At 30.4% G+C, this 15,320-nt stretch overlaps 1 protein-coding gene, 3 long non-coding RNA genes and 1 pseudogene across 6 annotated transcripts; 2 read left to right on the forward strand and 3 right to left on the reverse strand.

Moving 5' to 3' along the window:
- Window positions 1–1,325: 1,325 nt before the first annotated feature.
- LOC105435589 lies at window positions 1,326–11,653 on the forward strand. 3 transcript variants are annotated; one of them, XR_969631.2, is made up of 7 exons: window positions 1,326–1,511; window positions 2,020–2,128; window positions 2,985–5,172; window positions 5,806–5,948; window positions 6,703–6,771; window positions 7,295–7,480; window positions 11,266–11,653. It is a non-coding gene; the product is annotated as an uncharacterized LOC105435589 (long non-coding RNA). The 3 variants fall into 3 exon arrangements; XR_004216673.1 differs by lacking the exon at window positions 11,266–11,653 and having other exon boundaries at window positions 1,328–1,511; window positions 2,020–2,132; window positions 7,295–8,308; XR_004216674.1 differs by lacking the exons at window positions 1,326–1,511; window positions 11,266–11,653 and adding an exon at window positions 1,592–1,774 and having other exon boundaries at window positions 7,295–8,308.
- Window positions 3,100–6,211, reverse strand: LOC101203448 (glycine-rich protein DOT1). Its single transcript, XM_011657529.2, has 2 exons — window positions 5,883–6,211; window positions 3,100–3,699 (listed from the first exon to the last, which is right to left on the reverse strand). Exons 1-2 carry the CDS (start codon window positions 5,983–5,985, stop codon window positions 3,326–3,328), a joined length of 477 nt encoding a protein of 158 aa, XP_011655831.2. The 5' UTR covers window positions 5,986–6,211; the 3' UTR covers window positions 3,100–3,325.
- LOC101206017 lies at window positions 7,767–9,406 on the reverse strand. The gene is made up of 2 exons (XR_969630.2): window positions 9,242–9,406; window positions 7,767–8,205 (listed from the first exon to the last, which is right to left on the reverse strand). It is a non-coding gene; the product is annotated as an uncharacterized LOC101206017 (long non-coding RNA).
- A 455-nt stretch (window positions 11,654–12,108) lies between the features above and the next one.
- Window positions 12,109–12,220, forward strand: LOC116404210 (annotated as a pseudogene).
- A 653-nt stretch (window positions 12,221–12,873) lies between these two features.
- Window positions 12,874–13,978, reverse strand: LOC116403824. Its single transcript, XR_004216676.1, has 2 exons — window positions 13,850–13,978; window positions 12,874–13,539 (listed from the first exon to the last, which is right to left on the reverse strand). It is a non-coding gene; the product is annotated as an uncharacterized LOC116403824 (long non-coding RNA).
- Between the last annotated feature and the right edge of the window lie 1,342 nt (window positions 13,979–15,320).

Raw genomic sequence — 15,320 nt, forward strand, 5'->3', positions numbered from 1 at the left:
ATACAGTGAAAATGTCGATTAACATCTACGGTTGTTATGTCATGTGGTGTCAAATTAATTATTGACAAATCTTTTATTGTCTTGGTTCAATTCAAAGTCACCACCCGCTCCATCCTTTTTCTAAAAAAAAATGCCAATTTCCATAAAATAAATGTGTATATATAGAGATATGCCTGTACATGATAATGATGATAATAATAATAAACACTTGGTAGGAGAGACACTCCACCTTGAGGAAGAAAACAAATATATATATATATAGAATAACAAAGCTCATATCGTTATTTTTTCTAAATTGTAAAAGTAGCAAATTTAAAAACTGATAAGTATATAATTACTATCTGATTGCCTTCTAATAGCTTTATGATTATCGTCTAATAATCGTCACTAATTTTGACATATTCACAATATACAAACAAATTTAGTGTAATTAGCTGTTTTTTTTTTAATATTTTTGTCATTTGATACAATTTGTTTTAAAGATATAAGATATTATTGTATATTTACATTAGTGATGTATTGAAACTATTCATAGGCTATAGCAAAATTATACAAATTATTTTAGTCTATTTAGTTTAGTTTCTTTTTTTTTTCCATGTTTTACTTTTTTTTAGGAAAATTGTCAAAAAAGAAATTGACAATATATTTAAATTTGATAGAAAAAGTAAATGTAATGAAATTTATTTTTAGTGATTTTTTTATACGGGAGTAGATATTTTGTTTTTTAACGTAAGGAGCCAAAATATTTACTTAGAGAACAATTTTGAAAACACACAAAAGTAACCGACCCACGATCTAAAATAACAAAATGATCTCAGTTAAGGCGTAATAGATCAATTACACGATTATATAGATTAGAGGTGAGCACGATAGGCCGAAAAATCGAGCAGAGCAACTTTGTTGATCGAAAAACGAGAGATGTCAGTTTCAAATTGATAATTATATATATATATTTATTTATTTAAGTGTTAGACCGACCAATCCTTACTTATCGATGTTGAGGTCGATTTGACACTTTACTAAACTGACTATGATGGGTTCCAAAAACGGACCAATAATCGCCTTAGGTGAGGATTTTAATACATTATATCACAGATATCGATGTCCATGATGAAAGAATTCCGTCTTTAATTAATTCGATATCAAACCTCCAATGGCTTTAGATGACAAGAGAGGAAAGAGATTGGATCGATTATATATATATATATATTTATTACTTTTAACGTTATGGTTCAAATTAATCAAGGAGTAAGTGCAATAATTTTATTAACAAATCTCAAGTTTGCTAAATAACTATTTTTGCCGCGCACTAGCTTTGATGGCGGGAACCAGTGATCGAGGGAAACACCATTGAAATGCCGTAGTATAGAGAGGAAGAGAGATCTGGTAGAATGGCGTAGTGAACAGGAACCAGTAAATTTTTCTCAAGAACCATTCCTCAAATGCCGCTCCAAGGCCTTGTGCAATGGATGATCATCGATGAAATGAAGCTTGTCGAGGCCTCGTTTTAGGTTTTACATTTTCTTATTCTACTTTTCGCATCGCTGATTTCCCACCGGTTCTAGAATTTTTGCTCATGAATTCGAGAATCACCTGTTTTTCAATATTCATTCGATTCGATCTCAGAGCTGATTATGAATGTATGAGTGCTTGTACTGCGGGAGTCTGTATTGGGAAGGTTGAGCCGAAGAACAGAGAGGAATCGGCAGTGTTTTCTTAGGAGCTGATTCCTAATGGATGACCGTCGATGAAGTTGGTCGAATTCTTGTTTTAGGTTTCTGCATTTTTCTTATTTGAGTTTTGGAAACGTATATTTCTGGATACAAATTTGTGGACCTGTTTGGTTTGTGAAAATTTACCGTTCGTTCTGAGTACTACTAGTAGTATATGGATACTCGGAGTGTGGTTGCTGTTCCTTTTGAAAGCACTTTTATCTTTTGATTTCCGTTCCAATAGTTTCTCATATCACATTATTGCTTCAATGGTTTCATTTTCTTAAGTTTGATGATTCGCTTGCAGACTTGTCACGTCGAAAGAAGAGAAGACAGAGGAATTGTTCGAAAAACAATTGGACGTGCTGTTGATGTCATGGATCCACGGGAGTTCTCACATCCAAAAAGCTGAATAAGTCGGTAGTTAGCAGTTTTAAAATTATTTCATTTTGCCTACGTAAACTTCCATTCTGCTCTGACTTTGTAGAAGATGGATCTTAGGCCGAATCTCTCATCTATTGAAGAATATTAGTATTAGATCACTCTGAGTTGAAGCTTACAATTTAGGGGAAGTTTAAATTTGTTATTAAATCACCATGGATTCAGAAGTACACTGTATGCTTAGCCGCCAGGACAGATATTACTACCCCCAAGTCTCTATGTCATTGTCAATTTATGTAAGATCAAAGGGTGAATATGGCTTGAGCCTGGAACCACTATAGTTTTTCTCTATCTTTTTTATCAAGCGTACGAACAAATTGCTATGTATATTATTATCACAGTGAACAGAAAAATCATACACAAATATAGATCTGAGTTCAACGAATTTCCATTGTCTTCTTAAGACAAATTACTCACCCTAGTGCTTGAGAATTTAGAGTAATTGCCTCCTAGGATAGAACATATCAACTTCTTCTAAGTGTAGCACCCCGTATAGAAGATCTACGAACGAAACTTTATGAATCTACTGAACGTCAAAATTGTGGATATGAAGAGAAATTTGTTCATAGAAGACAAATGATTTTTTTATGTGTTCTTTTCTCTCCACCAAAATGACTTATTTATAGACTTTTCGTGACCATTCTAAAAGTCATGTCCTTTAGTTAATAACACCTTTTATGAAATGATGCATCCACTCATAATATATCCATTCATGAAGAATCATGACCATTTATTCCAACATTAATACACTAACATGATGCATCTCATGAGAACAGTCTCTCCTTTGCTTCTGAAGTCTGAACTTTTGTCTTTATCAATCAATTCAAATAGGATAAACCAAAATGTCCACAACCCTGCAATTGCTCTCACCATGAAGGTTGAAGAACTGGAATATTAACGAGGTGAATCTCTCACTGGTTTCTTACATTCAATAGTTTCAGTTATGTGATTATAATGCCTGAGACGAGTATCTAATTAACGCAATTAAAATACTTCCGTCTGTACAATACAACGGTCACTCAAAACAAGAAAAAAAAAACTTTATGAGGTTCTCTCTCTGCACATACAATCATTTGCAAGCCAAATATTTTACTTTTTTCTTGACCTTAACAGGAAACGGAGGCCCAACAATATAACAATGTTATTGTGTCCCAGTGGAGACAGCCTTGATATCAGAAAACTCTACAGAGATGAGCAATGGCGGCCAAAACTGCAGCTACCAGAAGCCCCATATTGTTCTCATAGCTATTTCCTGCATTATGTGCTCGACCTTGGCGGTGATGTGCTTGTGCTGAACCAGCTGCATAAACAGGGATCACGGCTGTACCTCCTCCTGTACGAGGTCTACTGCCACCATTTTCCCCACCGCCGGCAGCGGCTGCACTTCCACTTCCACCTCCACCTCCACTTCCACTTCCACTTCCACTTCCACGACGAATCACATTAGAAACGGTGATTGCACTTGAACTGTATCTTCTGTTAATCTGGTTAGTAACCCCATATTTACCATGTTTTTTTGTGTAAGTTTTCTGTTGGTAATTAGACTCTGCATACATATAGAATAGAACATATTTAAAGAAACGCACACTATAAATACACACGGCCAGGAATCATATATATGTGTAATTTTTTTTTTGTTAAATTATATTTTTACAAAAATAACGGTGGTTAAGAAGATCACAAATTTTTTCTGTATATTCGCATGCGCACGTATATTTCCACTTCATTATATTTGGGTTATTATATTTCAACTCCATTATATTTGAAACTTCATACTTAAATAACGTGTTTTTAGAAGGAAATATTTGCAAATATATGCGTGAAGTATTAGCATAAATAACAAAGTCTATCATTCAAAACCATATTGCAAATATTGGTTAGCACTGATAGACTCACTTAAACTTGGCCACATTTTCAATTGTTTCAGAATGTTGCTGTACAATTGGTTATCATTATAACTATTCTTTTAAAAAGTTAAGTTCAGTTTTCTGATATTTCACGAAAATAAGCTGTTTTATGACGTAAAATTCATCCTATTCAACTTTGTTCAATGTTTTTAAACAAGTAGACCCTATATTTTTCTGTTTTGGAAACTCGTTTTCCATTACCTCTCTAACCAAGTAGTTTCAAACTACAATTTTAATATTAATGTATATATTCACTAATTAAATACAGCGAATTAGGAGTAAGAATAAGAAGAGCTTATTGAAAATGGGAATAGGAATAGGACAAGCTTATTGAACAAGTTCCAAAAAAAAACACATCTTTTTGCAACCATATATGTAACTTGTAAGCATCATGCATCATAAAATAAATGAAAACTCAATCATTTGATCACTTTGTTTTTATTAAGTATTACCATTCAAATAAAAGAAAACTAAATTGGAGATTATGAATATTATCTTGACTAATTAGAGTAGTTGATTATTTGATCACTTCTGTCAGTACTGATTAGCAGCATCTAAACTCGGATTTGATTTAAAATATTATCTCCCAAAAGCTAAAGTTATTGGAAAACCCTTACATTGTTATGGGCCTATGGCCCCTCCATTCACTGGATATTGAACTTTATTCTATTTACATTAGAAATCCCAAAGGACATGTTAACCTGCAATCCTCACTAACCTTTACTCTTCTATTAATCTTTTATTCCTTTTTTTTTCACATTACTATTTTATTCTGACTTCCAATCATGCAATTTTGTCGTTATACATCTACACATGTTATCTGGAATGCACTCTTTATTTTAGCTTCTTGTCGGTTTCATAATTCAATTTTGTCGTATATACTTTTTTTACCGATTCTCTTTGTTGCTTGGTTGGCTTAATGGATTTACCTACCTAAACTTTTGAGCTAATGGGTCACTTATATGATATCAAAATTATTTGTCACGGGGAATTTTAGTATTATGATGATTCAATTTTTCTATCCTCAAGTTTAAGCTTTTGACATGGACGATTTCGTAGTTTACTTTCACGGCTTTTAAGAGAAGAGAACAAAGAGCTTAAAAGCATCCAAGGTATTTAACCTACAAACTTCTTTTTATAAATTGATATTAAACTATTCAACTTCTATGGTAAATTATATGAAATGGTCCATTTATCTAGAACCATTATCTGTTCTTATTTCTCTATTTTCTGCATTTAACAACAGACTATACCTTTCAACTATGTACTCTAAGTTGTAGTTTTTAACTCTACTGTATTAACTCTAGACTTGTAATCTATTATAATCTATTTTAAGCATTTAACAAGAAAATCTATCTTTCAACTATATAGCCTAAACATAAAGGATAGAACTTTAAACTTCATAATTAAATTTAAAGCTCCAAACACCCCTTTAACATAAAGGATAGAACTTTTGAGCTTTTTAAGATAAAATTGTTTGACGAAACTCATCGTTTAATGAAACTGCACTGACATTCTTTACTATTGAATACAGAGAAGTACCTCAAATTTATATCATGTTCAAATTAATGAACTCACATCTAACATTTATGTTGGATTATTATGATGCACTGATTTTCTTTGAAGGAATTATTACTTTTTTCTTGGAGACTAGGTTTTCATTAAGAACTAGATACCAAGAAATGATTTCATGATCAGTCTGATTCAATTTTGAAATTGTGTGATCCAAAAAAATGAATATGCAGAGAAAATTTGTGATAAAACAATAGAGAATAAAACAAGGTGAATTGAATTTTCTCAAGAGATTAGAAAGGATACTGACCTGTTGCCGTTGGGAAGATTTGTTGTTGGAGAGCAGCAGATGAAATGGCCAAGGTAGAACAAAACAGTAAGAAAATCAATCTTATACCTCTTCTTCTTCCCATTGTTGTAATAGAAATAGCTATCTTCTCTCTTTATTAGGTAATAGGAAAACGGTCTTCAACTCTGATTTGTTTATATAAAACGGTGGGGAAGTGGAAGTTCTTAGGTTTTTTTCTTCTTCGAATCCACTAAAGTACTCTTATCTCTTTTAAGCACACGGACACGTAGAATAATACACAGTTTTAAAAAGAAACACGAACTCGAATCTTTCTGTCTTTTTCTTTTTTCCTACCTTGTTGAAGTGCCTTCAGGATCAGGACACGGTTTTCACTCTTCTGCTTTACTGCTGTTTGTTAGTAATAAAAATCAAGAATAACTGTTCATTGACAGATATAATCTCGATACTTATGAAAAGGTAACGTATTAGTTGAGGTACGTAGTCTAAATATATATCGATAACTTACAAAGAGGTTGTGTATTTAGTATTTAGTTGAAGTACATGTAAGTAGGTCCAAACTCCTGATAGATATAAAAAATAATAAAAATTTAGGGGTGACGTGACTCCACTAACGGAACTTAGTTCTATGTTCTCTGTTTAATTTCTTTCTTTCTTTCATGATATTATGGTTTTAAGCCTCTGATTTCTTCTATTTTGTTGTCATTATCTTTTAGATAATCTTGAAACCTTCTTTGTTCTAAACACGGCATTGAAACTGAGAGCTTTCACACCTATTATTCTTGCTCCTCTCTTTGTTGATGTTTCTATTTGTTATTGGTAGATTAGCAGAGCTATGGCGATTGGTTGGGAGAATGGAGGGCAATTGGTTGAAGTGGAAATGACCAAGCTGGTAAAAACTTCTCTACAAAAGTATTTAGTTTTGAAAGAGAACTTGTCCTTTTGAGTTTAAAGAAAACCTCGAACGCCTAAACGATTCTTGCTTAAATTATCCTTATGCTTTCTGACCATCTGAGTTTCCCTATATTCTTTGACTATCTCTAGGTGTAATTCAATCGCTTTGATTTTATTCCAATTGAATCAAAGGCTTAGTTTTTTTTTTTTTTTTTTTTTTTAATGTTCTTTCCCCTTCTGTATGAATGAACTAAGGATTGAAATGTCAAGGTCTCAGTTAGAAATGTCAATTCAAACAAAAATTAAGTTTGTCAAATAGAAAAATAGTTGGGTGCATTTAGGTTTCCTCATTTTTGCATTGTCCACCTAAGTCTTTAATGTCGCCGTAATAAGAAACTTTTCTTTTTTAAAATTAAAAGATTTTCTAATACATTTTTTTCCTTTATAATTGAAGGGACATGAAGATGGGTGTCATTGAATTACTCTCTAAATTTCGCTTTCGTTATTGTTTGAAAATGTAGATTTACTGAAGTGGCCTCAAGTTTGATGTCGATAGTGCAAATTCATGGCAGTTGATGGCATGTGAATAGGTAGGTACGCAAATAATTTGTTTGTGATTGCCCATGTGATTTAGGTAGTACAGGATCATGCAATCAGAAGTTGTGACGATTGATATCTGGATCGTGTTGCTGGAGGTCACATTCCGGGTAAGTGATGATATCTTCTTACCTCTTTCTCAATCTGGTATCCAAAGTTAAAGAAACCGTAGATGACTAATAATTTTTAGAGAATGATAGGTTAACTCACGTAAAAATATTTAAAATATAAATAAATAATAACAAAAACTTTCCTGGAAAGAAATATATGATGTGAATATGTTTTCAAAGTTTAATTATAGTAAAATTTTACAGATAACAAAAGAACAAAAAAACATTAAAATTGCATAATTAAAAGTAAAAAAAAAACTAAAATTGATCCAACTTTGAAAGTATATGGAACAAAATATTATTTTAATAAATAAATAAATGTGGGAAAATTCCTTGCAATAGCTTCTAGTCTTCTAACACTCATGCTCCTCAATCCAAGCGTCAATAGTACACGCCGGTCTCACAATATTAACTTTGTGACGACCGTAACTTGTAAATTGCATAATAAAAGATTCTAAATACACAGGTGTATTGCACATTATATAAGGTTTGGAATGTGTTTGGGTATCATATAAATCTACACAAAAGTGCAATAGAGATGGAAACACCAATTATTATAAACTCTATATAGTTGTTAGGACGATTTCCAAGGCTGTGGCTATGCTTTCCATGACGGCCTGATGAAGCGCCAGCCACATATATTGGGATCACTCCCCTACCTCCCCCTCGACGTTCAACAAATCTTGAATTATTGTGTTCTCTAACAGTTATATGCTGTTTAGAATCTACAAAATACAAACATAATTTTAAAAAGAAATACAAACATTATCATGGCTATGATAATTCTCGCATGGATTTGATAAAAAAAAAAAAGACACATTAATTTTTACTTTAGTCAGGACATGTTTAATAACTATTTTAACTTTTTTATTTTGTTTATCAAAAACAAAAACGTATTTGTTTGGTAATTGATTTTTGTTTTTTTGTTTTAAAACAAAATGTACATTTTGATTATTTTTTTTTCATTTTGAATTTTTCTTTGTAATTTTAAAAACTTGTCTAATTAAAAAACAAAGGAGTGGATTAGTCATTAGATCTACATGCCTTTTAAAAAACAATAAACAATGAGTTACCATACATACTCTAAGCTTAAAAATATCATATATTAACCATTTTTTTAGCTTATAAATTTACAAGGCACATAATTGAACAGTGTTCGAGATTATTAAACAGTTACTTAATATAGGTTTGAAAACTTTTTTTAAGGAATTGAACTCAGTAAGCATGTTTTAAGCTTGTTTTAAGGAATTGATGATTGTGTAAACTAAGGAAGATATGTTTTAAGAACTAGATTTGGTTTTTACAATTTGGTTAAATATTCAAATGTTTTCTTAAAAAGAGTGAGAATCACTAATAAAATCGTGAAAAGACAAGCACATTTTTCAAAACTCAATCGAATGAGGGCATGAACTTTTTTTCTTTTTGGTATTTCAGAAGTAAACTTGTTTTGTCATTCTTTCTTTACAACCTTCTTCATAAAATTTGAATTATTAGGCACATTCTACAAATAAAAAAACAAAAATGGATATTTTTTCTTATAACAAACGAATAACAAAAAAATCAAAGGAGCTTATTTAGAAACTAATGATCAAATATCAATCCTCGAAACAACCAGATTTGATTTCTCCACTTCCACATATTATGAAATAAATAAAATTAAAAAAAAAACTCATTTGAACATACCGTATATAGACAATAAGTATCTTTAAAAATGAAAAAAAAAAAAAAAAAAGAAGAAAAGAGAGTGGAGAGGAAATGAACCTATTGTGAAGAGTTGTGTGAAAGCAAAGGAAGCCATCATAGATGAACAAAGAATTACCAAAATGAATGCCATCTCTCCTCTTCTTCTTCCCATTTTATTTCTCTATTTTTCTCTGTCAGTGGAACTAATTAATGGAGGAACTGTACAAAGAAATTGGGTATTTCCTGTGGTTTATATATATATAAAGTCCAAGAAATTGGTGGGGAAAATTGAAGTATGGGTTGGGCCTTTATCTCCTGTCTTTTACTTTTCGCAAGTACTTGGAGTGTTTGGAACTAAAAGAGAATCTTTTTAGAAAATAAAATAAAACTATAAAATACTATTTTGATCTTTTTATTAATTTAAAAGAAACACTTTAAAAATAGTAAAATAAATTAAAATATTTATAAGTTATACCAAAATTTTGTATTCTATCACTATAGCATATCAATCAATAAATAAAATTTGCTATAAGTTGTAAATATTTTATAATTTTAGTTTTGGTTCGTAATTTTATTTTCCTTATGAATTATATATAAAAAAAATAGTTTCAATTTCTTTGTGTCATATCAAAAAATGCTCATTTTAATAAATTATAATGAAATTTATTTGATACTACTAATTTGTTGTTAGATTTGATTAAAAAAATAACAATAAATAAGGTTTGTTTTAAAAAATAGAGTTTAAAATTTTACATTTAGAAATAGGAAATGGTCAAAAAGTATATTTACACTCGAAATGGAGTAGGTTTTATCTTTTAGTTGTTTTGTTTAAAAAATAGAGATTAAAATTTTACATTTAGAAATGGGAAATTGTTAAAAAAGAAAAAAAATTACAAAATATTTACAGTTCTATCTTTTAGTTTTGTCCTACAAAGTGAATAATTTAGTTTTTTTTTCTATTTTTGAAAATAACCTTTCCAAACAATATTGAAGTTGGAATAAACTTCAAAGCATAAAGATAGAAAATGATGATTTAACTTTAGGAAACTTATGAGAACTTTTTTTTTCTTCTCGTTTTACAGCTGTGTTCTTGCTTTTCATTTTTATTTCAACAAATCATATTATTAGTGGTAATTATTTTGTTTTTAAAAATTAAGTCTAATTTTTTTTTACCATTTTTGCCATGATTATTAGCATATTAATGGAGTAGAAAAGTTGGATTCTTAGCTTAATTCTAGAAAAAAACAAGTTTTTAAAAACTTTAAAATTTCAAACTTTTACTTTGTTTTAAAAAAACTCCAACAATATAATCAACACAATTTGAAAACTAATGGATGAAATTAGAATTGTGAGCATAATTTCCAAAAACCAGAAATAAAAAACTAAATAATTATCAAAACCGTAATTAGTTATTAAAAACTTGTTTTTTTTACAATTTTTTTTTTACTTTTTGACTAATTTCATTTAAAGTATGTATCTATCTGCTTTCGGCTTTTATTTTAATAAACTGCCTTCGTTTTGTTCATGATGAAATTCTTTAAATTATAAAAAGTTGTTTTTGAACTGATTTGGGAATTAAATTAACGTTTCAATTATGCTTATTAACTTATAAAAAGAATTACTTTGATTCTCAAATCTTGAAACTTTTTCCAAAACTACAATAATTTACAACAATATATATATATAATAAGATTAGATAGAAATTAATACACCATGGTTGGTTCTTAATTAGTATCAGTTACAACATCATTCATGTACATTACCTTGACAACTAATGAATAATTGACTTTAAAGTGATTTTAGCTATGCATTCTTTTAGATAAAATAAATGTTAGAACTATTCTTGATCTTCTATGATTGATAATGAAAATAGTATTTTGAGAGACTAATATATAATTGTATACAATAATGAACAATTGAATTGGTCTGCACAAATGATTTTATGTAATGGTAACGAATTGTCTAAACTGATTTACTATAAACCTCATGCTGATTTCCTGTTCCTCTATTACCCACTCGTCCCCGGTCTCTGCTGTCATCCTCACTGCCACTTCCACATCCACTTCCACCGCCGTCGTCACCACTGCGTCTGTCACCTGCAGTACTTCCACTTGTACCCACACCCACACCTCCACCTCCACCATCACCGTCATCTCCGCCGCCACGTCCCCCTCCACCTCCATCTTATGAAAGGGGCAGTAGAAGAGGGTAAACGAGTACAGAAAGTTTGGGAATTTTAGATGAATTGTTCTTGATTGATTTATTTAGGTAGAGAACATTTTCTTTTATAATGGGAAATGATTTGAACAGAAAAACTTCTATCTTTAACAGTAAAACTGTATAACAACTAAACTGAATCTTTAACAACTAAACTGTTCAAGAAGGCTTTCTTAGTGAGCTCTCTTAGTACATCTGATCTACGCATTATTGGAATCACATTTGTATAACCATGTCGACCTTCTGCATTGAATCTTCTACCATATTTTTCCATATGCTCACTCTTTTTGTGTTTACAATTATCTGCAACACACACACACACACACAATTATTTAATATAATATATTTTTTCTAAATTGATTTACTTGTAAAATTCAATTCAACAAACTCATGTTAATGAACTAAACTGTTGTGTTGGGGAAATATTATTGTTTTAGTCGCATTGTTGAGATTCGTTTCTGACTTTGTGGGATTGGTTGATTCTCTGGCGTTTTGTTTATCTTTCTGGTTTGTGGGTATTTGGGTGTGGAAAAAGAAAAAAAAAGGGTAAGGTTATTTTGCAGATTGTGATCAAGAAAGAAAGCTTTTCTCCTTGGTGAGTCAAGTATGTTATACTAGTGATTAGCTTTTACTGTTTCATAAGCCGTAAGAAAGTTTCACTAAGCATAGAAGGTTGAAAATGTGATGTGAATTCTATAGTGATAGGCATAAGTATATAATCATCAATTGTGTCCGATTAAAGGAGAGATGGTTGCCATCTCCTCTGTTAGGGTCGGGAACAGCCTTCGGGCTTCCCTGTTAACACAACACATACGATTAAGTATATAATCATGAATTATATCAATGTTACTAGCTCGGGTAGCACCCAATTGAAACATGACATGTGTTTTTTTAATTAACAAAGAAAATTAGGTTCGTGTGCATGTGAACAAAAAAAATAATGTGTGTTTTTTTTTTTAATTAACGAAGTGGAGTTGTGTTGAGAATGATCAACTAAGATCAATGTGTGCTATCTATTAATATTTATGAAGACAAATTTGTAAAATAGACAAAAAGAGTATGATATACTCATTTTGTAATTATTGGAAATTTTTCTATAAGAAGTAGAGTTGAGTAACGAATAACGGAAATTATATTGATTGAGTTATGTAGTAACCGAATGGAAGCATATGCATGTTTCTTTCTTTCTCTTCGTTCTCAATTTCTTTTGCCATTATGTTTTTAAGTATAATAGTTAAACTTAGATAAGCAAGGTAATATTATCCTTCGTGATGGGTTATATACGTTTAATGAATTGCCTAAGTATTATTCTCCTAAATGTGGCTTTGGTTGTTGTATGAAAATGTACCAAATTACAATTTCGGTAAATAGGTTGAACAATATATATATAGATTGAAAAGTCAAACGAACAAAATGCACCACTATTAACAATATTGTATAACAAAAATAGAATTCAAAAACATACTCGAGCAAATTCAACTTAACGCAGGATCAAAATACAATATAAGGACGTTCTTTTCTTAGTATCACAACTTTTAGGGAGATTTGATCAATCCAGGCTTTATGGTCACACTAATACACTCTTTTTTAGATTTGATCAATCCAGGCTTTATGGTCACACTAATACACTCTTTTTTACATCAAAATATAAGTTCATTAAAATCGATTGAATCTGTACAATAATCTAAACACATACTTTTACAAAACCCTTCTGAAATTGCAAAACAAACAACTCCTTAATCACTATAGTTTACCACAAATTTTACATATATATATTCAATCAAACAAAAACATCCCATTACTGTGATAATTCTTTTGATCAAAAACATCGAACAACTTATTAATTTCCACACTAATATTTGATATATATATATATTGTTTTTGGATATGCATTATTGTTGATATCACAAATCAAATAAGTCCACACAAATATGCAACTGATATGGAAACTGCAGCAGCTATAAACTTCATGCAGTTTTGATCGTGAATTCCTGCGGCACCGTTACCTCCTACGCTGACCCCGACGCCGCCTCTTCCTTCACTGTGGGTAATTGCTATATGTTCTGGGATCCCATCTGTATAACCATGTCGACCCTCTATATTGTATCTTCTACCATATTGCTTTTCCATATGCTCACTTTCTTGGTGCTTACTGTTGTCTGCAGTAACACATATCTATTTCTTTGAATTTTAAAAATTACCATATAAGGTTAATGATCAAGCTATTAGACACTTAGGTTGTCTCTAAAGTCGTAATTAAAAACAAAAGATTTATCAAGAAATTATTACCCAGAAGAAAAAATAGTAACCCTATGATATAGTTATGCGAATTGGGATGAGAAAGGTACGTAGAAAAGTGTTAAAACAAGTCTAACGTGATTGAACAAAACATTTTATCGGAGACGTGGAAAGTTCGAATCTTTCATCCGATAAAGTTAGAAAAAGAAAGGAGAGAATAAAGAAAATGACCTGTTAGGGAGAGTTGTTTGAAAGCAAATGAAAAAGGCAGCATAGATGAATAGATCAGAATCAAAATCAATGCAGTCTCTGTTCTTCTTCTTCCCATTTTTTCTCTCTATTGTTCACTATTTGTTATTTGATCTAATTTATAGTGGAAATAATGAAGGAATTTTGGTCATCTTTATGTGCCTTTTCAATTGACTAATAATAATAATAAAGTTGGATCAATTTCATTATATTTTGTAAATGATTTTAATATTTTGCTATTTTCTAAAATGTTTTTAATAATAAAAATAATTTTTAGTTCTTATTATTCTATCATGTGCTATTTAATTGAAAAAGAATTTTTCATTTTATTCTATATCCTTGATTTTAAAAAATTGTAAATATAATCTATTGTTGATAGACTCGGTGTGATTTATTAGTGATAGTTCATCAATAATAATATGATTGATTACTAATAGACTATAAGAGTTCATCGGTTATAGAATAACTATTATCACTAATAGATTTTGCTATATTTAATTATATTTTTGTAAAATGTTACTGTATATTTTGTTATTATCCCTAAAATTATTATACGACCATTTCTTTACGTTATGTTCTTTAATTAATATGAGAATTTAGAATAAAAATATGAGAGTACTTATTTGTTTGTTTTTAGTTATTTTAGTTGGTCCTTCCCATCAAACCCAAATTGTTAGCTATCCTTTGATTTTTTCTTCGCATTGACTTAATTGATTAAGTCGATTTCAATAATAAGTTTCCTAATTCGTTTATCCACCTATACATATAATCATTTGTTTGCTTATTAAGTATGTGAATCAATTCTCTACCAACAAAACGAGTCCACATTACAAAAAATAAAAGAAAAGACCCTTTTGTCATATTGGACGAGAACAAAAGATAACAAGTCCTTTATCTTGTCATGAGAAGTCGAGTATTACGTCAAAGCATACGTCTCTCTCCTCCTTAATTTTCATTATCACCATGTATGACGTTGAACAATGAAGTAACGAGGCATAAATATAAATGAAAAATACAGTGTTTGCTTTACCTAATACCTTGTTATTTATATTAACTCACATTTTTCGTATTTTATTTACGTCAACTCCTCGACTTACTCTCTTCCTATGACAATTACTAACCCAACTTAATTCTAGGTGCCAACCACACCCTCTTGTCGAACAATATAGTCTCTAAAGTTATAATTAAAAGGAAGAATGGCTGCAAAACTAACTATCATGAACAAAAACCAGAAGGATGAATAGAATAGTAGCGTTTGTGATATAAAGTAAGTTAATTAAAGGGGGAAGGAAATGACCTTTTGTGAAGAGTTGTTTGAAGGCAAGAGAAGCCACCATATATGAATAAAGTACCATCAATATCATTGTTATCTCTATTCTTCTTCTTCTTCTTCTTCCCATTTTTCTTTTCTTTCTTATATCTATATTTGTTCATTAATGGAAGCAATTTTTTA

The sequence above is a fragment of the Cucumis sativus genome, chromosome 5 (genome assembly GCF_000004075.3).
Source record: "Cucumis sativus cultivar 9930 chromosome 5, Cucumber_9930_V3, whole genome shotgun sequence".
Lineage (NCBI taxonomy): Eukaryota > Viridiplantae > Streptophyta > Magnoliopsida > Cucurbitales > Cucurbitaceae > Cucumis > Cucumis sativus.

Coding starts and splice junctions, on each gene's coding strand:
- LOC101203448 (XM_011657529.2), bottom strand. CDS start 5,985: ATGGGAAGAAGAAGAGGTATAAGATTGATTTTCTTACTGTTTTGTTCT. Junction 3,700..5,882: donor AATCTTCCCAACGGCAACAG/GTCAGTATCCTT, acceptor ATATGTATGCAG/AGTCTAATTACCAACAGAAA.